At 37.0% G+C, this 24,603-nt stretch overlaps 1 protein-coding gene across 1 annotated transcript in view; it reads right to left on the reverse strand.

Annotated features, from left to right (window-relative positions):
* LOC120223113 (doublecortin domain-containing protein 1-like) overlaps window positions 1-24,603 on the reverse strand; it is a 62,577-nt gene that overhangs the window by 8,183 nt on the left and 29,791 nt on the right. The window contains exons 11-14 of the mRNA XM_039221154.1: window positions 20,738-20,874; window positions 19,339-19,518; window positions 8,785-8,935; window positions 6,007-6,116 (exon numbers count right to left, since the gene is read on the reverse strand). Coding sequence (XP_039077085.1) covers window positions 6,007-6,116; window positions 8,785-8,935; window positions 19,339-19,518; window positions 20,738-20,874 — 578 coding nt within the window. The remainder of the gene's footprint in view (window positions 1-6,006; window positions 6,117-8,784; window positions 8,936-19,338; window positions 19,519-20,737; window positions 20,875-24,603) is intronic.

A 24,603-nucleotide genomic window follows, 5' to 3' on the forward strand; every position in this document is an offset into this window, starting at 1 on the left:
AAGGGAAAGCCTCTCAATGACTAAAGAGAATTAGTGACAGCCTAGATAATTCTTTTGCTAATTTCATACCTCAATGGTGAGGAGAGGAAAAAGGCAGAACTATGGTTGATACTGAAAATGCCGTGGAGCCCAGAATGCCAGCCATGTCCAAAGCTTCCTGAGGAAATCAACCCACACTGTTGCTGAAACAGGTAAGCTGTGCTTTGTATCATGGGATCTCTGACATCCCAATCTAAAGGAATGAGTAAAAGGCAGCTACTGGCTGGCCTCCAGCCATTTAGTCTTCCATTAGAAGACACGATGAAAGTAATTCAGATGGTAGAGTGGCCCTGGAGCTGAAAGAAATATAAAGAGAAGGCAGGAAACAGAAGCCTCGAAGCAGCAGAGGCCATGAGCAGGCAAGTGAGCATCTCAGTGTAAAGCAGAATAGCCTATAAAGAAGTAGAAAATTCATAGCAGAAGCAAGAAGACTGAAAGACAATGAAGAGCAGAAATGGCAGACTACTGGGTGGCCATTTGGACAAAGACAGGCCATGCATCTATTTTTTAATTTTTATTTTTTGGACAAAGATAGGCCACGCATCTTTTTTTTTAATTTTTATTTTTTGAGAGAGAGCATGTGCTCATGAGTGTGCATATGGGGGAAGGGCAGCAAGGAGGGAGAGAGAGAAAATCCCAAGTGGGCTCCAGGGTCAGCGTAGAGCCCCATGTGGAGCTTGATCCCACAACCCTGGGATCATGACCTGACTTGAAATCAAGAGTCAGACACTCAACGAACTGAGCCACCCAGGTGCCCCCATGGATCTCGAATGGAGACCACCATGAAGATTGTGTGTTGGACTTCCCTGTGCATTCTCACTTCTTTGTTAATCCTTCCAATAAACCTCCACCACTGGAGGCAAATTGAGTATGTCTCTGTAATTTGTAACCTAAATAAGCTTAATTTACTACCCAATGTCTAATCATCTTTAGTGTTCCTTCCATTTAATGGCTTCCCACTGCACTCAGAAAAGAAAAATCCAAATTTCTTAACATGACCTATAACGCTCTCCACAATCTGGTCCATGCCCACACCTCTCACCTCACTGTATGCCTATTAATGCAACATTCTAGGCCTCTGCACTATCCAAGTAGCACCATACCTTTGCATGCCTGACACCTAGAACAGAACATAGTGTGTCTGGCTATCTGGATGTGTGTGTGTGTGTGTGTGTGTGTGTGTGTGTGTGTGTGTGAATTTGTTCTTCAAAACTAATTTTCTTTGTATTTTTTGTCTTCTAAGGAAAATATCTGTCTCCCAGCATATACGGATTTCATTTAGGGAGCAAGAGAACTAACTTGAAAATTAATTTTTCTAAGAACACTTACTATTGAACTGAAATAATATCCTGTGGAATTTCACACTCTTAGATGAGCCTGCCAGGGATGTGGGTGGCTCAGCCTTCTGCATTAACTAGACTTAGAGCAAACATAAAGAGATTTGGCCTCCCCACCAATAAGCAGCTCCTTCACTTCGACAAATAGGACCCCCATCCTTGCTTTAAAGTGCTCTCTCTTTGTACACATAAAAATGCAGAAGAAAACCCAAGAAGCTCGATATTCTTCCCCACCCTCAAAATTACTCTGCTCCTTGATATGTGCACCATAGCCCTGACATTATTTCCGTGACCTTTAAAATAGCAAGATGTTATCAGCACTGAAGGTGGCTTAATTAACATGGGAAGCTTCACTACCTCAGACTCACTTGTTTTGTCTCCAATGTCTGCATCCTGGTTACAATCTCTGGGTGGTTAATCCTGACCCAAGAACATTTCCATTATTTCTTAAGGAAATGGTGATTTAAAAAAAAAACATGAAGACATTCAGATTCAAGCCTCACACACACAGCAAGTACTTCTTTGCCTTCATACTCCAGCATTCTTGAAACTGCTCCTTAGCACTTGAGCCATGCCGAGCTGATGCAGAAGTCCTGGCCAAGTCTCTCCAGGTGTGGTCAGCTAGCCACTCTCCATCCCTGGGGCCTGTTAAATGCAGACTGCTTGACCCGCCTCAGGCATACAGAATAAGAATCTCTGTGATCAGCCTGAGACTGGGCTTTACCAAGCTCTTCAGGTGATTCTAGTGCCCATTCAACTTTGAGAATCATACTGAGGAAGCATCCCTGCTGATCCATAAATTGCTCCAGAAGGATTGTTTTTAAAATAAAAGATGGACTTCAAGAGCCCTTAGAAGAGAAAAGCAGGCAAGACTGAGGAGAGAAGACCACCAGGCAGTGGGAAAGAATAAAGGAAGGAAGAATGGAAAGAAGTGGAATGAAGAGAGAGATATAATCACATCTCATCTTTTTGGGGGCACCGACCCTAGGAGATTCCCTCCTCTTCTCCCTTCCGGTATAGCACAGTCTGCAGGGTTATTTATGGAGAGTATGCCTTTTGGAATTTTTTTAAACACAGCTGCTGCTGGTGGCAGGTAGAGTCTGACTGCCCAGCTATCACAGTTGGTCTGACAGAGGCAACATTCAAAACCTCTAGGACAGAAAAGCCAGCACCTAATGGATCCAGTGGTTGACTGAACCTTATGTCTACAGGAATACAGCAGACAATGAGTGATCGCACATCCAATTCAGAATCACCATTGTACTTGCCGTATAATTTCCTCTCATCTTTCTCCCTCCCCCAACCCAGCTGCAGCATGGGTGTAAGCACTTCCTCTCCACTCATATTTCTATTTGCACATATAGTTCAGGGTGACAGCCTATTGATAGTAGTTTATACTACAGACTCACAGAATTAGAAAATACTATAGCTGGCAGCAGACACCCACTGCACAGCCACATTATACAGTTGGGCCATTTACTTTCATCAGCACTTACCTGAATGGCAGGCTTTGTTGATCTTTGCAGTGGCTAAGGCCAAGCAGTCCCAAACCATGCCACTTATGCAGAATTTTAGTTCATTGCCCTGAAAACAAAACTGGTTTTTTTTTGTTTTTTTGTTTTTTTTTTTTGCCTCCCTAGCCTTAGGAGGGGTTGAGATGTGCTCAGAGGCAAGAGGGAACTGGAGCCATTGGTTTAATAAGAACAATTGAGGATCACCAATGGGTCCAAATTCCATTTAATTGAGGACATTTGCATCTGATTTGTGATGATCTAGAATAACACAGATCTGTGGGTTTTGATTGCTCTCTTCCAAATGATGCCAGAAAAAAATAAAACAAAAAAACTGCTGCCTTGATGAATCACAAATCTCAGAGACACTCAGCATACCTGGGTATTATTAAAGATTAGCTCATAAACACAGCAATAGCCACTGGCTACAATTTTCTAAGTGATTCTTTGGTAATGGGAACAAATCTATCTTTACCTTTTTGTCATTTTTTGCTTTGCTTCCTTAATCCACAAAAGAATTTAGTTATTACGAAAATCAAAAAAGAAATGGAAATTCAGGTTATTGCTCTACAAAACGACCTTTGCATTTTGAATCATTACTAATGTGTCCTATTTCGCAAAGCTGACATTAGTACCCAGATGGATGTTTCTTATTTATAAAACACTTCCAGTTAATCTCAAAATATTTGTCAAACTTTCAGGCATGTTACTTTTAGTCACCTGGCTTAGAAACATGCAACTTCACCCTGACACTTCATCAGGCAACAAAAGTTACGGATGGGGCAAAAACATCCAGAAAAGTCCTCCTGAGGACAATCACAAATGCTGGTACACTGTTGATTAACATCTGGATCACCTTAAGGGTGTTTGTGAACCAGCAGGAAATAAATTTCTGGAGAAGGCCATGGACTTGGTGATGGTTGTTTTAGTATTTAATAATAAATGGTTTCCAGTTGATAGGAAAATATTGAAATGTGACTTATATTTACGAAGCTGATTCAAATTTGATAAACATGTCCCCAAAGGAAATTACTGGGTTTATTAAAAGCCTAGGAAGGCTGAACAGAATTGCAATAGTCTTATCCTATACTCCTTGCTGAGGTGGAGTAACCGCTCCCCAGTCCACCCTCCAGCCAACTAAGGAGGAAGGACAATAATAAGGAAAGAGCAGGGAGCGCTCTCAGTCTTCGTTAAAAGTTGCTATGAACTGTTGGGCTACCCCGTGCAAGCTGTCTTCCACAAAGTAAGTGTCACTGCCTTGCTGGTAAAATGTGATGTGTTGATGACTGTTATATTACATCTAAAATCCCATTTACTGGTAATAGAAAAGTTCAGTTAAAGAGTTTTGCCTTATGTCTCCTGGTGCTTGATAGACCGTTGTGTGATATTGCCAATTTTCGCTTCAGGCGTATTCACATGCAACAGTGAAGACTTCACAAGAATTTGCACATTTGATCCAGGGTGAAATCATGGCATTTTCATAGCAAATCAACTTTTCTTTGGCAGAAAAATGATAGGTACTTTTGCACCTAGAGAAATGCCTTTGTTTTCAAGGAATTTTGAACAAATAAAAAATGAAAAGTTCTTTGTCTATGGGAATTGTGATCCAATCATTCTAAGCAGAAGCTCAGCAGGTAAAGAATCCTGTTGTCCTGCTTTCTGACCTGGAGCACGTTCCTTGACCTTTCTTATTTTGACTTTCTTGTTAAAAAAAGAAAAAGAAAAATGGGGGTCACATGCAATCTTTTTTTCCTATGTGTCACAAGCTGTTCTGGGATGCCTTCACATCTCTAACATCGTACAGCAGTGCCTGCAAAAGGGCAAATTGCTGTGGATGTAACATGTGGAATTTCACCTCCGTGTGCTCTCCTTTTAGTGGTGTTGGAAGCAGCAGGGATTTACTCATGCAGCCCTGCTGATTTGCAGACTGGGAGTAAATACTAGGCCTTTTGCAATGATTACCAAAAGCCCCTCTTCAGTAGACACGATCTACTGCATTACATTAAAGTGCTGGATTGAGGAGTGAGCCAGCTGAGCCGTTCTGTACACACCTAGCCAGGTTGCAATTTATATTCAGAGCTGTGAGTAGCCACAGAGCTTTCAGAGTAGCTTTCAGAGCAAGAGAGAGAAGAACATTTCTCTTAAAATCTTCTACCAGGACTGGAAACCAAACTCTGATTTGTTACTGCTATTTAAAAAGAGAGAGAGATTCTTTCTTCATTGCAGGAAGAAATTAATAGGTAAGTTTTTCTCTTCCTGCAGTATTGCTACCTAGGATTGCTAAGGATCTCCCTTGAAGCCTTAAAAAAAATCGTTTCATGACTTTTCTTTTGAATGGTACATATACCCTTTCTCTAAGTTCTGAGTACTGAGGACACAGTCCACGTCTTTTGTTACTGAGCTTAGTCTGGAATAGCCAGCTTCGTTTTTGTGAACAACATGTAGCTGTGCCCCATAATGAGTCCTGCTTGCTCCTCTGCAGGCCAAGCTGCAGGGAGATTGGAGACGGAGAGACTGATTCATGTGGTGTTCAGTGGCCACCAGCCATTTCATTTTTATTCAGTAAATGCAGGATTTTAACATGGAGGTTTGGAAAATATGGTGGTTGAACCAGAAAAAATGTCAGTTTGTGTCAAATTTAGTGTTAGATGGTCAAACAGTCTTTTATTACCAAATTATACACACACACACACACACACACACACACAGACACTACTTGACCCCACAAGATTATATATGTAAGTTATATTATGTAATTATAACATGTAAATATGCACTATATATATATAATATTACTTGACCGCACCAAATTATTTTTCAATAATAGTAGTGTCCCTTTTTTCTGGAAGAAAATATATCTAAGATAGTTATTTTACTGGCATTATTTTGTCTAGGTTTGTTGCCTTTCCAAGAACACCTGTGAGGCATCAAATGCCATTCTATGTAAGATATAGAGGGTAGCAACTTTTTTTAAAAGATACTGTACAAAATTAAAAAGGATAAATAATTGTCACATCATAGCACACATATGAGCATATGAGTGTATACACATATGCTACCCCAGCAAAATACAGCACAAAATATGATGACTCTGATAGAAATTAACTGCATGGCTGTACCAGAAATTGCAGCTTTTCAGACCGTGACACCACAACGTTTGTGGCTTGAGGGCCCTCCTGCCTTCGGATTCTGGCATAATTTGCTCTGATCTCCATCAGTTGCTTTAACTCTGTTAAAAAGATTATTTTGAGAGACATATCAATGTATTAATAGAAAGTAATTAAAAGTCCAAGATGATGAAAAACTCAAAGATCCCTCAGAAATCCTTGGCTTCCATGCCGGACTCTCTCATTACACACTTGACTTGCTTATCATATCAGATGCGTGCTAACATTCTTTGGATTTCTACAGAATGGTACTTCTGGAGAGGGCTTCCTTCCAGGCTTTGTACAAAGCCTGAATTGGAGGCTAACGTGGGAGTGGTCTAGAAATTGAACCCACTGAAAAGACGGTAAACACAAAGTGAGAACACTGTTCCAATTTGATGACAAATGGCATAAAGCACTCTTTTACTTTTGTTGGGGGTCTGTCTGAAAGAAACAGCTCTAACAGCATCTGATTTGTTTTGCCAAAACAAATCCATTTTTCAAAAACCCGGTGTGATTCTTGATGACTTTCACGTGCTAAATGTTTTTATATTATAGTACATAAAATAAGCTTTTATAGAGTGTTTACGTTTTTGAAACTCCAAGACTGCCTTATTTTATACCATATAGTTAAGATCACAGCAAAATTTTGAGTGTAATAATTACTTAAGTGTCCCTTCATAAGTATATCTATCTAGATATATATAAATAGATTAGTAGCATTTCTCTCTTTTTAAAGCATTCTGAGTATTTAATAATATAGTCTACTTAATGATTATTTCTAACTTTATTTCAGGAAAAACAATAAATGCCAACTCCTAGAGTAGAATAAGTTTGTAAAGAACAATCAAATTAAACTCTACTATCAATCAGATTTCCAGACACTTAGACAATTGGGGAAAACCACTAACCTTTTCATCATGAAGGTGAAAATATGAAGGTGAATCATGGGAACCTACTTCCAGAGGAAAAGAATCAACTTTTGCATCATAGTAATCCATGTGGATATACATAATTGATGAAACAAAAAAGAAAAATGTTGGTCTACCTAGCCTTGTCAAAGGTCCAGAGAACTAACATGGAGGAGAGTGATAGGGAAAGTAACATTTGCATTTCCTATTTTCTCTCTTTCCTTCAGCTTTTATGGATAACAAGCTTGCTGAAGGGGCCCTACATTTCTCTCTGTGTTTTGGATACCTCTTTGGCCAGGTTGCCCTAGCTTTATTTCTCGTAAAGTCCCAATGAACACAGTGAAACCAGGGGGATAGGGGCCAGGCAACAGAAGACAATCCCAAGAGTATGAAAAATTGAACATTAACAATGAAGAAACTAGAAAAGTACTTCCTACTGTACTACTTCTTTGTTTACTATTTAATTGTACTATAATATTTCAAGTGTGTTCATATACTTAATTAGATTTAAAACTCTTTCAGGAAAGGAACCCTGGCTTATATTTCTTTTATAGGGCTGTGCAGTTTGGGAACACAGGAAGGTGTCAACTAATAGTTACTGATGACAAGGACCCCAACATTGTTCTTCTAAGAACCACATAGTGAGGGTCACCAAGAGCTGGGGTGAGAGGTAATAATGAGTGATGGGGACAGCAGCATACAAAGAATACAACAGTTGAAGCTTCTTCCTTGATGTAGGATGGCACTGAAAGAATATTTGTGGAATACCTCAAAACAGTGATAGGCATCCCAATAAATCCTTGTCTTCCTGCATTTCAGTCTTCATTCCTATACTTTTGTTCTGGGCTAAATGTAAAGATATGATTGCAACTGCTTTAAAAGTTTTTGGTTTGTGTACCTTACATATAATAATAATTTTATGGTGACTTTAAAAAGAAATAATCTAGTATTGGTTACTTTAGGGATCCTAGGTAATACATTTCTAAATCTTTTGATTTCCTTTAAAGTGATATCATGTTCGTAATCTCTGAAAATTGTGTCCTTGTTAATGTATAGCTACCCCCTGAAAGGGGCTTTAAATTCCTCAGGCTGAGGTTCCTGGGTGACTCAGTTGGTTGAGGGTCCAACTTCAGCTCAGGTCATGATCTCACGGTTCGTGAGTTTGAGCCCTGTGTTGGGCTCTGTGCTGACAACTAGCTCAGACCCTGGTACCTGCTTCAGATCCTGTGTCTCCCTCTCTCTTTTCCCCTTCTCCACTCATGCTCTTTCTCTCTCTGAAAAAAAAAATAACATTAAAAAAAATATACTTTAAGAAAAATTCTTCAGGCAAACAGGATAAAGAGCAAGAATTGGTTTAATAACTAATATGTGCTCTTTTCCATTGTTATCACTTGAAAAGAGAATTAGCAAAGAATAGATAAAATAATAAAATGTGCATATATTTACTTATTATTAAAAAAGAGATCTGCAAACTGTATAGTCGCTATTAATAAACCATTAAGTTTTAAATAACTTGAAGGTAGGAAGTCAACAAAGCCTCACTTTCCTCAGGGTTCATGCTAAGAGAATACCTTCAAATCAGGTCATTTAGAGTTTCTGCAAATAAGCCCCTTGGATAAGGCTCAAGACTAACAGAACTCTGATTGAATTCCTGAGTGCAAATGGTGTCAACAGTGAGTTTCCAGCACAGAAGTATAATCTGAGTAGAAAAGTGTGGAGGAAGATAATTATTAAAAATCATCATGATGGAATATAAAATTCAGAAAGTAAGCTCTTTGAAGAAAAGACTGGATGTTTTAATACTTCAAAAACTTGATGGAAAAGAAACTGTTATCCATACCCTTTTGGGTTATAAAGCCATGTCCTGTGGATACACAGATGACCATGTCTCGCTCTATGTCATCCCACGAGTAAATTGGTTCTCCATCTGGGGTGTACAGGGTTCTGGCTGGGCGGACCATTTTGAGACGAGAGGAACAGTCATCCAGCAGCTGAAATACAAAGGGACAGACAAATTAGAATACGAAATGTTACAACATTATGAAGAATCAACTCCTTTAAGAGTTATTCACCCACTTTGAATATTTATTTTACTTTTGGTTATTAGAAAGGGGTATGGAAGAGATATGGGAAAAGAGCATATAAAAGTTTCCCAAAGTGCTTTCACAATGAGGAACTTCTGCGCTCTTACTGGATTTTTTCCTTGTGGTTCTCTATTTTTCCATATGGAAGAAGGCTTCTTGCTGTTTATGAAATACCTAAATATGAAAGGCCCTGGCTTGAGAATCTAGACTTGTCAGAATAGCTGAAAATATTTTTGTTTTCAATAAGCAAGAAACTAGAAGGACAAAAGCACTGACCCAGAAGTGAGCAGACCTGGGCCTTTGGCCTCTTTCTATGAAAGTCCAGCAACCTTTCTATGAAAAGAGTCTCTTCAATTATAAAATCAAAGTTTTGGTTTAAGACCTCTTTGATTCTATAATTAGAAAGTCTTCTTTTTCTTTCTAACTTAGAAAATTTAAAAACTATTTATAAGGGCCTTATTCAGTTTCTCTCAATTTCCCTAGAAATATTAATAAAAATACATGTACAGATGCAAAGTGTCAACAGTACTAGAAACATTAGTCAACATGTTGCCAGAGCCCTAAGGGCAATTCCATGAAAGTGTGAATAAGACTTTAAGACAGAATAATAAAAACAAGTAGGAGGAAAGTTAGAAGTTTCTGCACAGTGATTTTAACCTAACACCTGTTCCTCCCAAATGCAGGGTCCAGGTCCACATGAGCTCCAAATCACAACCAACACTTTGTTTTGAGATAGAGAGTGAGAGAGCGAGAGAGAAAGAGAGAGCGTGGAGCAGGGAAGGGGCAAAGGAAGAGGGAGAGAGAGAATCTTAAATAGGCTTCACGTTCAGTGTAGATCCCAATGCAGGGTTTGATCTCACGAACCATGAGATCATGACCTGAGCCAAAACCAAGAATCAGATACTCAACCAACTGAGCCACCCAGGTGCCCCACAACCAACAATTCTCTTTATAGATCTCTTTAGGGGCTGCAACTTACAACAATGCAGCATAGCAGGGGGCAGAGCTAGACACATAATGACATCTTCTATGTGGAAAATGAATCAATAATATGATGCAAGACAAGACAGTGATGAAACAATGCACTGGAAAGTGCAGTTTTCACGACCACTACTTTGAGCAAGGGATGAATGAACTGAATTGAATAATAATTAAAATTTGCCAAGAATACATTCCCTTCTGTAGATAGAAGAGCAGTGGGAGAATGTTCTTACCTACTCCTCCTGCTAGGTAACAGTCAGCCAGCAGCAATTTGACTCAGAACTGTGGATATGAATCAGCCCTGTGTCTTGAGATCAAGGAGAGGATTCAGAAAGATCCCAAGTAAAAATGTAGGGGAAACAAAGAGAACTAATCTATCCTGTCTTCTGTCAAAAGATCTCTCCTTGTACAAGGAGACATAGATTAAAAAAATTAACAACAGCAACAATACGAGGCTTATTCTATAACATAGAAAGCTCTATGTTTTGCACTGTACTCAAGGTAAAGATTAGAAAAAGATTTATAGCAGGAATATGTTTTATAAGATATCTGCACTGGGTTTTCCCCAAATTCAATAAAATGTGACTTCCATAAGCACATTCACACACACACACACACACACACACACACACACACACGGGGAGAGAGAGAGAAATCAGATGACAGCTATTTAAAGAAAAGAAGTATCGCTGAGGTACGGGCAGAGAAGATGATGATGATGGAGGTAACAATAATAGCAGTTAACATTTACTGGCACATTTCTATGGGATAGAAACTTTTCTAAAATTTCCAAGGACAATCTTATTTCATTCCATAGAAATAATTATTATCTTCCTTTTATTGATGACAAAAATAGAGAACAGAGTCTAAATACCTTAACTCAGATCACACAGCTAGTAAGAGAAGAAACAGGGTTTTGAATTGGGATGAATAGAGAGATAAAAGAAAGAAAGAAGAAAGAAGGTAAGGAAAGAATCAACAGTAGAATTAAGATCTGTTTTGAAAACAGAAAATAAAGCATACTGAATATTGTAGAAAATCAAATCAGTACTAGGATGGACTAAGTTGAGAAAATCTCATAGCATATAGGGAAAGCCTAAGACATAAAATTTATGAGAGAAAAGTTAAACATCTGGAGTGTCAAGACATCAGATATTAAACCTATACATTATTGGTGGTACTGGAGAAGAATTCAGAATAAATTAAGCTTAAGCAACTATCAAAAAAAACAAAAAACAAAAAAAAAAACAAAAAACAATGAAGGAAACCTTCCTATCCCAAAGACCCATGTCTTCCGATCAAATAGGCGAACTCAGAATATGGCAAAGTTAATGAAAAAATGACTAACATTTAAATATAACTGAGTCGAAAAGTATGTATTACAGACACGGGGGAAAATTCAGTTATATTTAGATCTGTTTTCCACAACAATGAATGTCGAAGAAAATGGAATAAGATATGAAGTTTTTAGGAGAAAATGATTTAACATAAGATTTCTATATCCAGCTGAATTATTACTTTTGGTTACAGGAAACAAATGATATCCTCATATATACAAAACCTAGGAAAACATATCACCCACATATATTTCAGATTATTAAGAAATGAATGAAATTCCTTCACTGTGGGAAAGTCATATGTGAAATGAGTAATATCAAGCAGTAAGACCACTATAACATGATACAACTGCTACAAAAAATGTTCAGAAAATAAATAAATTAAAATTTTAAAGCCTTCATAGAGAAAAAAATAAAGTAAAAATACAAAGTATCATCAAAAAGGGACATGGGCAAAAGAAAGAAAAACCAAAGCATTTCAAATGTCTATTTATAAATGAGGGCAAAAAATGCCATTTTTCTGTTTTCCTTTGTTAGGAAGGAACATTTATTTTTATGATTATAACAATGCAATAAATCCTAAAATCACAGTAAGAGAAATAATTCATCTCTAAAGAAATAGAAAAAATTATTATCACGTGAACTTAATATGATTTTATTCTTAGAAAATTTATGTGAACCAAATAAAAGATTAATAACAAGAGAAAAACACTTAATAAAGTGGCCAAGGACAAAGTAAATTATAAAACATTGATAGTATTTTTGTTCACAAAAACAAGCATTCAGAAAATATAGTGGGGGAAAATCTCTCCTAAGAGCAAAACCAGATAGGAATGGCAATTATTTTAAAATGCAAGACCGTTATTAAAAAATTATAAAATTTTACTAAGGAACTAAAAACATAACATATATCTTTTTTATGTATGCATACACATATATATAAAACAATGTCACAGAATTTATGAAATTAATTAATAGCCTAACACAACTACAGACAAGACCCTGCAGGATGACTTTAGGGTGTTGAAATGTAATTTCAAAATTCATTTATAAGAATCAATACACAAGATTATTCAAGTAAAATTTGTAAACAAAGAACAATAGGCAACTTTTTTCAGATATTAAAATATAAGATAAAGCTATAATAATTCTAAAAGTATTAGATACGTTAGATTGTTTAAGAGCAGAAGCTAATAAGAATTAGTATATTATAAAGATTGCATTTCAGCTCAGTTGGGAGAATGAAAACAGATTAGTCAGTAAGTAGGCCTGAGATAATTTTATGCCAACAAATGTAGCAGAGAAATGACTTTGCTCAAATTTTACACGAGAAGAGAGTTTCACACAGTTTAAAAAGTAAAAGAGAAAAATAAAATGATAAAAAATTGAAAGAAAACCAGATGACTCTTTATATGAATTTAGGATAGTAAAAGACTATCAGAACATTTAAAAGCAAAGAACAAATTTTTAAAATATAATAATATCTGTACATTAAAAAAATAGACAGTGGTAAATTGGAAATTTGTTACACTAAATCTGATAAAGTTAGACGTTGCTTATTGCTTTAAGAAAAAGAAAATTCATATCACTGTGAAAAAAACTTCCGATAGAAAAATGGCAAAGGATTTAACAAGAAATTCACAGATGACTAATAAATGATAAACCGAATCAAAATCACTTATACAAGTAATTAACGACATATAAATTCAAAGGTGGATATAAAACTCCCTCATGTCAAACCTGCAAATGCATGTTTCTAATTGACTGCATTTAGCATTGCTGATACCTCATGTATACAACAAGTAGGTGGAAACTCTCATTCACTATTTATGGGAGCACAAACTCCTGAAATATTCCTAGAAAATAATTTGGCAATAGCTATCGAAATTCTCAAACATGTTTACATAATTTGACCTAGCGATCTTTCTAAGAAGTTATTTAGGGGAAATAATCAGAAAATTAAATACAAGGGCACCTGGGAGGCTCAGTAGGTTAAGCTTCGGACTTCGGCTCAGGTCATGATCTCACAGTCGTGGGTTTGAGCCCCCCGTTGGGCTCTGGGCTGACAGCTCAGAGTCTGGAGCCTATTTCAGATACTGTATCTCCCCCTCTCTCGAACCCTCCCCTGCTCACACTGTATCTCTCTCTCTCTCTCTCTCTCTCTCTCTGTGTCTCAGAAATAAATAAAATATTTTTAAAAAGGAAAATTAAATACAGATGTATATATTAATTGGAGCATGCTTTATAATAGCAAAAAATTACCAACAATCTAAATGGAAAACAATAGAAAACTGAATGAATAAATAATAATCTGTCCATTTGATAGAAGATTATGATGTCATTGAAAATGTTTTTGTTAAAGAATGTTAAATATGTGTGTGGGGGGAATCACATTAGTTTGTTAGATGACTAATGCAGGTTGCAAAATGATATATACTGTGTGATTTGCTATGATCACAATGGCAAAAAAACTTATAAGTGTATAGCAACCATAGAAATATATCCATTAAAATTATAACTATGGTTATTTGTGGGTGACAGAATTTTCATTTCATTCTTGATACTTCTTCTTTTTCTAATTTTAATACAGTGACTGTATGTTTTTCTATAATTTGAGAACAGAAGAAATGTTATTCAAATAATCAAAAAATTCATAGAGATTATAATAGATTCCTATAGTTTTTCTTTGGATTTTTCTAAATTTTCCATAACAATAGTCACTGTCTTAGTTTGTTCAAGTTGCCAAAATAAATATCATGGACTGGGTGGCTTAAACAACAGAAATGTATTTCTTACAGTTCTGGAAGCTGGAAAATCCAATATTAAAGTAGTGGCCAATTCAGTTTTTGGTGATGGCTCACTTCCTCGCTTTTTGCTGTGTTCTCATATGGTAGGAGAATGGGCTCTTGTTCCTCTTCTTATAAAGGCCACAAATCCTGTCAGGTTAGGGACCCACCCTGATGACCTCATTCAACTTTAATTGTCTCCTTTTTTTTTTTAATGTTTATTTATTTACTTTTGAGAGAGAGAGAGAGAGCAGGAGAGGCACAGAGAGAGAGGGAGACAGAATCCCAAGCAGGCTCTGTGCTGTCAGCACAAAGTCCAATGAGGGGCTTGAACTCATGAACTGTAAGATCATAACCTGGGCCAAAACCAAGAGTTGGAGACAACCAATTGGGCCACCCAGGAGCCCCAACCTTAATAGTCTCCTAAAAGCCATATCTCTAAATACAGTCACACTGGAGGTTAGGGCTTCAGCGTAAAAATCTGGGGAGGGGTGCACAATTCAGTCCACAGCAATTTATTTTGTTTTTCCACTTTAAGACAACCAACAAATATGGTAATTGGGTTTCTATCTTGGTTGGTAGCAATAGGGAGCTGTCCTAAAAATATGTATGGATAGGTCTCTGGGAAAAACTTCTGCAGCTTGAAAAGATCTTACATAAAGGTAATTCTTACATTTTCCCTTACTTTACTAAAATGTCACTATTTTATTGAGATTGTGCTTGGTGTTTATAATCAGAAAAAATGAATGTTATTTAATGAAAACATGTACTAAATGCAAAATGAAATAAATATATAACTACTTCACGTGGTTTTCATAACGATCTATCTACATGAGACCAAGTTAAAGAGTTCAAAAAAACAGTTTTAAAATAAATGTGAAAATAAGGTATTTTCAGTACAGAAAGGCTCTAAGATATCTAGTCAGCTTACTACCTTCAATGACATTCTTAATTCTTATGTATCCAAATGTATCTAAACTTATTCAAGCATCTTCTTTATAATGGGTGATCTAAATTGTATGTTCATAATTTTTGCAATAACTAAAGCTCATAACAAAGGAGCAATGTTCTGTGCACAATTCTTCACCCACAATCGATTTGGTGAGTTTAGTTTTCCCAGACTAGTCTTCTCAGGGTTGGGCACATGGGCATCACAGAACAAGTGCATATTCCCTGCAGGCTCAAGGTCTTCGCCTCTACAGATCAGAAGGACCTGTTTCTCAGTCTTTCAGCTTCCACTTACGTATCGAGAACAGTTTGGCTGAGAGAAAACACACAGGTTTCGAGATTCTGTAGGATCAAAGAGATGTTGCAGGGGTGGGAAAAGACAAATGCTTCAGGACCACAGAAAGAGGGGCTGGGTGATCATAAATCAGAGAGAGATGCTGGCTCTGAAGAAAGAGCCACTAACCCTGGAGAGGGAGCCACCTTAGTGCACTGATGACAGATGAGCCTGCTCCAGTTGGAGATGAGTTGCTCTAGTAATGTTCAAAGAGTGGGTAGGGAGGATGTGGTTAAATCATCCAGAATAGCCACAGAAGTGAAAGAAGCAGAGAGAAAGTCTGTATTAGATGGGATTCAAATACCGTCTGGGGGTTTTTTTTACAGAAAGTAGAGTGAAGCAGTTTGAAATGTGTTCTGTTCCTCATTTCTCTGGTAAAAGTACCAACCACTGAAGCTGAGTTTCTTTGGAACTGGTGGTGTTAGCCAGACTCCCCAGTGAAATCTGAACCCTACATTCCTGTTGTCTATTTGTTTCACACCCAGCCCATTCTCCAGAAGTATTCTTTACAGCCTGATAGCCTGAATGGATACATTTCTAATCCATCACAAAGGATCTCATTCAGGTCCCCAAATGCAAAAATAGACAGTATGGAATAGATAAGGAAAGAGACCAGAAAGCACATTTTTAAAAAAAATAAAGCAAAGGAAGAAATAATAAGCAAAAACTTTCTAAACATTTCCTAGGTATCTTTCTACATACTGAGACCACATTAATCTCTGTAAAACATTGTTTATACCATGACATTACCTTATTCAGAGACAACTGGTGGCTAAAGCACTTTAGTGTGGGATAGTGTAATGTACCAAATTGTGTCTTCCTCAAAACTCATAGGTTGAAGACGTAACCCCCCAATGTGATTATATTTGGAGAAAGGTCCTTTGAGGAGGTAATTAAGATTAAATGAAGTCACAAGTGTTGGGAACTACTCTGACAGGACTGTAGCCTTATTAGAAGAGGAGGAGGCACTAGAGATCTCTCTCACACACATGTACAGGGGAAAGGCTATGTAAGGACGCATAGTGGTGAGGAGGTGGCCATCTGCAAACCAGAGGGTTCTTCAGAAACTAACTCTGCTGACACCTTGGTCTTGGACTTTCCAGCCTCCAGGACTGTGAGAAATAAGTTTCTGTTGTTTAAGCCACCCAGTCTATGATGTTTGTTATGGCACCCCAAGTAGACTAATATAGATAGCATGGGGGGTTCACCATATGCTTTTAAACAATCTCTCCAGTTGTATATATCTTTCTGTATTTCTCTGTCCAAGTACCATCTATGTAATTTAATTTTTGAATTCTAACAACCATACTTTTGTGGTCAGTACGTCTCATCCTTATTAATGCTTTTTCTGCCTAAGATATTGAATCCTACCCAATTCTAAGTTTCATCAGAGGTCCTGATTGATTCCTCTGTGGAGCCTTTCTCTTTCACCCCAGGTGGGAAGTGTTCCCCTCCTCTGAACTCTTACTGAACTTCCTGCCTGAACTGCTGATCTGACCTTTACAACATGCTGTTAGTACTTCTCTAAGAAGAATGTCAGATCCCTTAGCTAATACATTTTTCTTACAATCTGTATTCATCATAACAAAATATGGAGCACAGAGAAAAATACACAAGAAAGAAATACCACCTTTATTAAGTCACCAACAATAAGACTATTTGATAAATACTTCCAAAAATAGAATACTTCCAGTCTTTTATTCTAAGTGTGTGCATGTGTATATTCAGAATCAAACTCCACATGCTTTATGTTATGCTTCTTTCACTTAGTCTGGAACATCTTTATTGTCACTATTCTTTCCAAAGTTCATTTTAATTGAGTTATAATAGTCTATCCTAAGTTCCATAATTCATTTAACCAAGTCCCTACTGATGACTGTTTAAATTATTTCTAATGTATCTGTGTTATAAATAGCCCAGTGATAAATATTCTTACCAAATAATTTTTGCATAAATTCATGAAAATATCCATGGGATAAAGTTCTCGAACTACATTTTTTAAATGACATGTATTGCCAAAAAGTTGTACTTCCATCAACATGCGGGTGCCCATTTCTCTACACACTCAAATAAACCTTGACGTATTTTCAAATGCTTTGCCAACTTGAAATAGTAATTTGATGAGAACATAGGCCACATGTTACTTTATTCTTTCTACTGCTACCATTACTATTGATGCTAACTTGTCAATTATACCATACTATAAAATGTTCAAAATCACATACATAAACTAAAATAATACTTTATAGCATCTAGCATAATGCCCTTCATATAAAAAGTTCATAAAAATTTTATAATCATGGGAAAATATAAATATTACTCCATGAATGGGGTTATCTTTTACAAGCTACATAAAAGTTGCTGAAATCAAAAAGTCATTCCTCCACTGGATTTATGTAATTTAAAAAAAAATGATTTTGCTATTCTGAGCCTGATAAACTATCTTTAATCCTATCACCCCTGCTCTACCTTTTACCTATTTATTAATCACTTCTTATTCCCTTACTAATGTATCAGTTCTAGTTGCAATGGTGAAGTACATTTTAAGGCTTGGCATTCTACAGTATGAACTACAAAACAACTTTTTTAACATTTCTTTATTTTTGAGAGACAGAGAGAGATAAAGCATGAGTAGGGGAGGATCAGAGAGAGAGAGACACAGAATCTGAAGCAGGCTCCAGGCTCTGAGCTGATGCTGGGCTCGAACTCACTCACGGATCACGAGATTATGACTTGAGCCGAATTCGGACACCTAACTGACTGAGCCACCTAGGCACCTCTACAGTAGGAACTCAAAGTTTTCAAGAAACTAACAAGGAACATTTCTGCTTTGTTATAGAATATTTTCTAGGGTGTTTTCTATTGTAAAGATTTTTCTCTTTTAAAAAAAAAAAATCACTCTCTTCTTCTCCTCCCACTTGTATGAAGTTCCTTTACTTGTACTACTAGTTTTCAATATGCTTTCTATATATGTATCTCTTCTCTCTCAAGTAGAGCAAACTGGTTGTCAACTTCTGCTTTTGCAGTTCTTATTCAACGTCCCCATCACAAAGGTGTAGTCCCAGTCGCATTTTGAGACTCTGGTCCTCAGGGCCAGAACTCTTCTGGGGTGCACTTCCTACTCTATGTGTCCTTATCAGCCTCCATGAACTCCCCCAGGTCAGTCTATTGCACTGTCTTGCTTTACCCTTCAACCCCCGCCAACATCTCATCTATATGTGACTTCCTCTTGGCCCAAAATATTATATGAAGACATTTCACAAAATAAAAAGCCAATTATCTGATATATCATCACAAAACTTAAAAATCCATTTATTAGTTACCTAAAGTTTTTATTGAGAGACTAAAGCAAAATGTCAAATTTTAGGATTATATCCTTGATATTACAAAAATAAACAAACTGTTACTTCTCCTTTCCTCAGTCAATGCTTTAACTTTGGAAAGTGGAAAGTTTGCCACAGTTCCAGGACTTTGGGTAGTAAGAATATGATAGATTTCCTCTAAGAATACTGTTGTTTGCCCTACAGAAAGCATATCTAGTGAATAATTCCTGGTGGGGCAAAAAAAAAAAAAAATCACTCCATTGTGAACCAGGATTTAAACACAACAAGAAAACTATTTATTCTTTTAAAGTTTAGGTTTTACTCTTTGGCTACAGTGGGTTTAACTGTCATTGTTCTCTGCTGACCAAGTGTCACATTCTGATTCACACAAGTGTCAGACAGCATTGAGCTCCACATTTTCACACAAACAAGCCCATTGAATCATCATGGCAACCCTGTGAGGAAAGTATTACTCCCATTTTACAGATGAGAAAATGAGGTCCAGAAAGGTAAAATAACTTGCCTAACCTAAATCTAGAAATGCCCAGACTAGGATTTCAATCCAGGCCAATGAAGCAACCTCTCTTCACACTAGATTTACCTCTGAAATAGTTTTGCCCCAGGCATAAGTACCATCTTCAGGTCTGCCTCCATTTGGATAAATCCAGACTCGTTTTGTATTGGGCTGCTTATACAGGCTGCTCTGCCCCAGTGCCACACGTTTAGTTTCAACTGTAGAATTTCTTTTGGATTGCAGTTCCTGAACTGCAGAAAGGTGTGCCTGGTAAGAAAAGCCCAGAGAATTGCCTGGTTAGTGTGTTTATGAAGAATGTGATGAAAACAGAAATACCTTATAATTGTAAGTTATATTTTAAAAGTTCTAGGAAGTGCATTACCCTGTCCTGTCACAGAATCTTCTTAAATCCTCTCTGCTTCCATGAGTCACCAAAGGCAATAATAACCACTAGAGTAATAATAATAAGGCACTCATTTTGGCAAAACACTTAACTTTCATTTATAATTTGGAAAAATGAATAGGTGTGTGTTTTTGGATTTCTGTGTGGTGTTTCTCCTACTGAGCAATTTCTCTGCATCTAACAAATGAGTTTTTGATTCGAATAACAACATCATTTTCTTTAACCAAGAAATGCTTCAGGGAATGTGCATGACTGTTGTTTGAGTCTTTACTCTCTGTCTTTTAAAATACAGCAGCCACCCTTATACTTTGCCAGATCCCTGCCAGGCAGCTTTTCATCCTGCTTCAAGCATGTCCTACTTCAATGCTTTGCATTCATTCCCTGGTCAGTGATTTATCCTGCTCAGCTTGGCAAGAAGTCATATTTCTAGCAATGTCAATTTCTTTTTTCTAGTAACCTTGACTTGGGCACACGCCTAAGATTTAGATTGAACACATTTCACGATTTGAGAAACCCTATTAAATAAGAACATATCATTTTGATGAAAAACTTCACAAAGCAAAAAGTTTTCCCAGGTCTCTATCCCCAATCCTCTCTCAACAGCTGACCTTTCTCTTTTCGACTTTTTTATGTCTGGCAATCCTGACTGATTAACCAATTGGACTGAAACTGCTTTTTGAATTCCTCACTTCTGAATGTCTCCATTGCAATTAGTATTTTGCTCCTTGCTCTTTTTACATATTGAGACATACCCTTAGGAGTGATGAGCAATGAAGCCATAAGGCTCAACTTAACTACACTTATTATAATTACCTTTGTACATATCCACTGGGCCTTTTTCTCTTCTATGCTAAGGTCATAATTTCTGGTCTCCATTCAAACAAAACAGACTTTCCTATGAGCTGGCTGTCTTTTAGATAACTACTCTCCAAATGCCAGCTCAATGCTTGGCATATGCTTATGTGGTCATAACAGACCAGATGCTGAGGACATATTAATAGCGTAATTTTAAAATTCAATACTATGCTTTTAAAACCTTATTAAAGAGGCAATCTTTAATGTCTGGAGTCCTGAAGAACGTACCTCTGTATGTCTTATGAGTTCCATGAGTTTAATTTCCTCTTGAGTCTGATCAGTCCAGCCTCCTTCCACCACCACCGGCTGCGCAGGATTTTTGTTGGGAACCATGGAGGCCGGCTGACATGCTGCTACTCGCCGCCCTGGGGAAAGAAGTCCCTGGTAATGTTGTTTCTGAAGATGGGCTTTCAGATTTCAAATAAATTGGTTTGGCATTCTATGCATAAATCATTCCACTCGGGAGCATAGGCTAAAATACTAAATATATCATAAAAGCAAAGATGCCTAAGGTAATAATATCTAACAATGCCTCTTCATATGGGAGCTTGAGGCTTCAAATAGTCAGGATATGCATATTCACTGTACAGATAGAAAAGAAAGATAACATGCTGACTTCCACACTGGCCCCATGCCTCTCATGCACGATATGGTTCAGTGGTAATTTAGTCAAATAGAATCCATGACCTATATAGCCCATCATCTCTTCCAGTCATGGAACATATGTTTTGTTCTCTTCACTAATAATAAGCCTTTCCCCAACAATTAGCTTAGCAGCCTGGGGATTAAGTACTTCTAAAATAATATTAACCCAAGAGACAGGAGGCCTTTTTTTCTATCTTAATAATACCCGCAAGCACGATTAGTTTCTGACACCTCTGCTGTGCCCTTTAGGTTGTTAAAAGGCTGTGGTAAGAGAAAATATTTATTGGAATACTGTACTCCAAAGAATAATAGGCATAATTTAATAAGTGTGTTGATTTGAACATATGCATTCTTTTAACTAGTCTACTGAAAATTGTTATAAAAGAGATTTAAAAATCATAATTATGAAATTGTTTTCTTTTTCTATGTTGAAGATAAACTCACACTGAGTCTTACACTGATCTCTAAACTTTATAAGTAAAAATAATGCTTTCTCTTGCATGTTCTTCCTAGAAACTTATGTTGAGCATCAGCTATCAGTCAGGCATTGCACTAGATAGTGCAAGTACAAACATGTTCAAGATTTAGTCCTTGTCTCAAGTTTGGTGGGTAAGGCAGATATCAACGAAATGATTACACCGATAATTGATGGCAATTGTGCTACACCAGAGAAGTGCATTTATATAAAATTATGTAAAACTAAGCTTACTGTTTAGTCTGAAGTGCCAGAGAAGGCTTCTCCGAGAAAGTAACATTTAGGTGGATAAAATAAAAGAAATCCTAACGTGAAGTTGAATTCTAATTTTGTTGCCAAGGGAGTCTTAATGTGAAGATTTTCAGACCATGACTGTAAACAAAACTCTTTGAAAATAATTTAGTATTTGCAGAGAAAAGAGCATTTGTGTTCTTGTAAGCTCAAGTTTCTGGAAACAGATCCAGCAATAAAAATAAATAGCAGCAATGACTTTTCTTAGAAACCAGAATTCTACGTACCTAATAAGCATTCTATGCAATTTATGGATGTGGAAAAAACATAATTGAATCAGTCAGCCGATGAGTTACAGTGGCAATGCCATTAGGTTACATGATTTGGAGAAGACCACCGTGGTATCAGAAGAAAACATAACACAAATTTACGCAAATATAGTTTTTAGCCTACTCTATTCATAAAGTGCAGACAACATTAATTTATGATACATAAATATTTTATTTATAGAGACTTTTGAACACTAAAACTTTGCTCAACTAAAGAGAGCTCAGCAATAGTTTATCATTTACACTCTTAAGAGCCAGGATTTGAATGTAGGAAAAGAGCAAACACCATTATGCATTGTGTGTTTTTTGCCAACTTGCTTCTAATGGTCTCTAAAAAAATGAATGCATTTGCACTATAATTTTCATAAAGAGACATAAATTCATCACAAAAGGGTTTGGTTCAGGGAGAGATGCTCAAAACAAACTATTATTTATGTAGGTGAGAATACAAATTGAAACCAAGCCAAATGTATTGACTAAATTATATTTTATTTTCTTATTAAATTTCCCATATATTCTATTTTATTTCATATGATATATGAGGAAAGTAATGATAATAGCTAAAAATTAGTGGGGAAAACTAGAAAACACTAGTGCTCTGCTATTCTTTCAGACTATAAATCTCACTTGGACAGCTCCTCCATACCCCTCCCCTGATCAGAGGCCTACACTGCTTCAGCATTATCTATGGCTGGGAGGGTAAGTCCACCTCATTTGAGGTTTTATTTGGCAAATCCAGTTAGCTCTCACACTAAATAAAATGCTTCATCATTGCTTTCATATGTAACAAAGATGTTACTTTGGCCTAATCTGCCATTTCTTAGTTTTTATGTTCAGTTTTTAAGACCCCAAGTCAGAAAATGGGCTGCCTTCACAGGAACTTTATTCTAATATTTATTGAATATTTATTATGTCCTGTGCCTGCAGAAAATACTTGACATCTGTTACTTAATCATAAAAACTCTACAAAGTTATTACTAGTATTGTGATTAATATTACCAATGACCATACTTAAAAATGAAATGTAAAGTCAGTTTAGCATAGTACTTTATACATAGCATATGCTTAATAAACATGTGTCTCATTTACCAATGGCTATAATAATGGAAAATAATCTACTTAGCCACTATTTATACCTCCCATACTTCTGTTATGCCCAGATTGTGAGACCCCAAAGACCACCAAGGAGCCCATTCCGATGCAAACACACGAGGGTCTTTGTTCAAGCTCGAGCAGGGACTCCAACGCACCCCGAAGCAAGGGTGATGCTACGGAGCCCCGAACTCAGGGTCGTGGGGCTTTTATTGGGGTTACAGAGGACTTCGGGGCTGTCCAGCTTGGCAGTTTCCTGATAGGTTGATTTTTGGTACAGGCTGTCTTGTCAGTACCCGATTGGCTCGGCCCGTCTGGCCTGACCGCAAACTGCCAACCGGAACGTCTTGGGACATAGGCACCTCTTTTAAACTGATTGGCTGTTGCTGTTGCTAGGGAAGTAACTAAGGGCAGGCTGAGGCTGCCTAAGTACTTCCTGCGGGGGTTCGGGCCTAGTTCACCCTCAAGATGGAGGCTTTTTCTAAAATGGAATCAGTTAGATTTAGGTCTCACACTTCCTCTTTCAACCAATCCTCAAGAAGCTCATTATCCAACAGGGACTGCAGTTAATGAACTTTGACTTGTTCTTATTTATCTTCATAATCCCAACAACTAGAAAAGCCCTTTCTCAAAGTAGGTATTTTATAAGTATGCATTGAATTTACATTTAATGGCAGAAAATATTACAGTTTGTCAGTAGAGACAAGATTTATCTTAGCAGTAAATTCTAAGAGAAATTTCATTAATGGATTCCTCCATAAAGGACACCATCTGACCAAACAGACTATTTTTAAGAGTGATATTGTAGATAATACCAACTTAACTTTAAACGCTCTTTTAATACTTAATGATATTAAAAGCTGAATACATGATATAAATCAGAATACAGTAAAGGCATCTCTGCCAGGTGCTATTTTTAGTATGTTGCTTTTTATCGATTCAATTTGATTTAGGAATAGACCTTAGAAAACTCAGTGGAGTGAATGGTTGAAATTCCATTCATTCTTTAATTTAGTCATTCTACAACTATTCACAGAGCAAATAGGAAGGGTGTAGAATTTATAATGTATCATAGGGAAGACAGTCAGATGACCAGGTAATAATATTAATGTGATAACGATTATCACAGGGGAAGTTTAAGGTGTGATGAACCACATTATTCCTAACATGGAAAAGGGAAGGCTTTTAGGAAGAATAACAAGCTGAAAAGTACATAATGAGTCGAAGTAATTCAAGGCGACGAGAGAGAGAAGTTTGAGGCTGAGGAAACTAAATTGTTCCCCAAGTTCAGAGTTAAGACAGCGCCTGAAGTGTCTGGAGGA

This window comes from Hyaena hyaena, unplaced genomic scaffold, assembly GCF_003009895.1.
Source record: "Hyaena hyaena isolate Hyena2069 unplaced genomic scaffold, ASM300989v1 scaffold_953, whole genome shotgun sequence".
Lineage (NCBI taxonomy): Eukaryota > Metazoa > Chordata > Mammalia > Carnivora > Hyaenidae > Hyaena > Hyaena hyaena.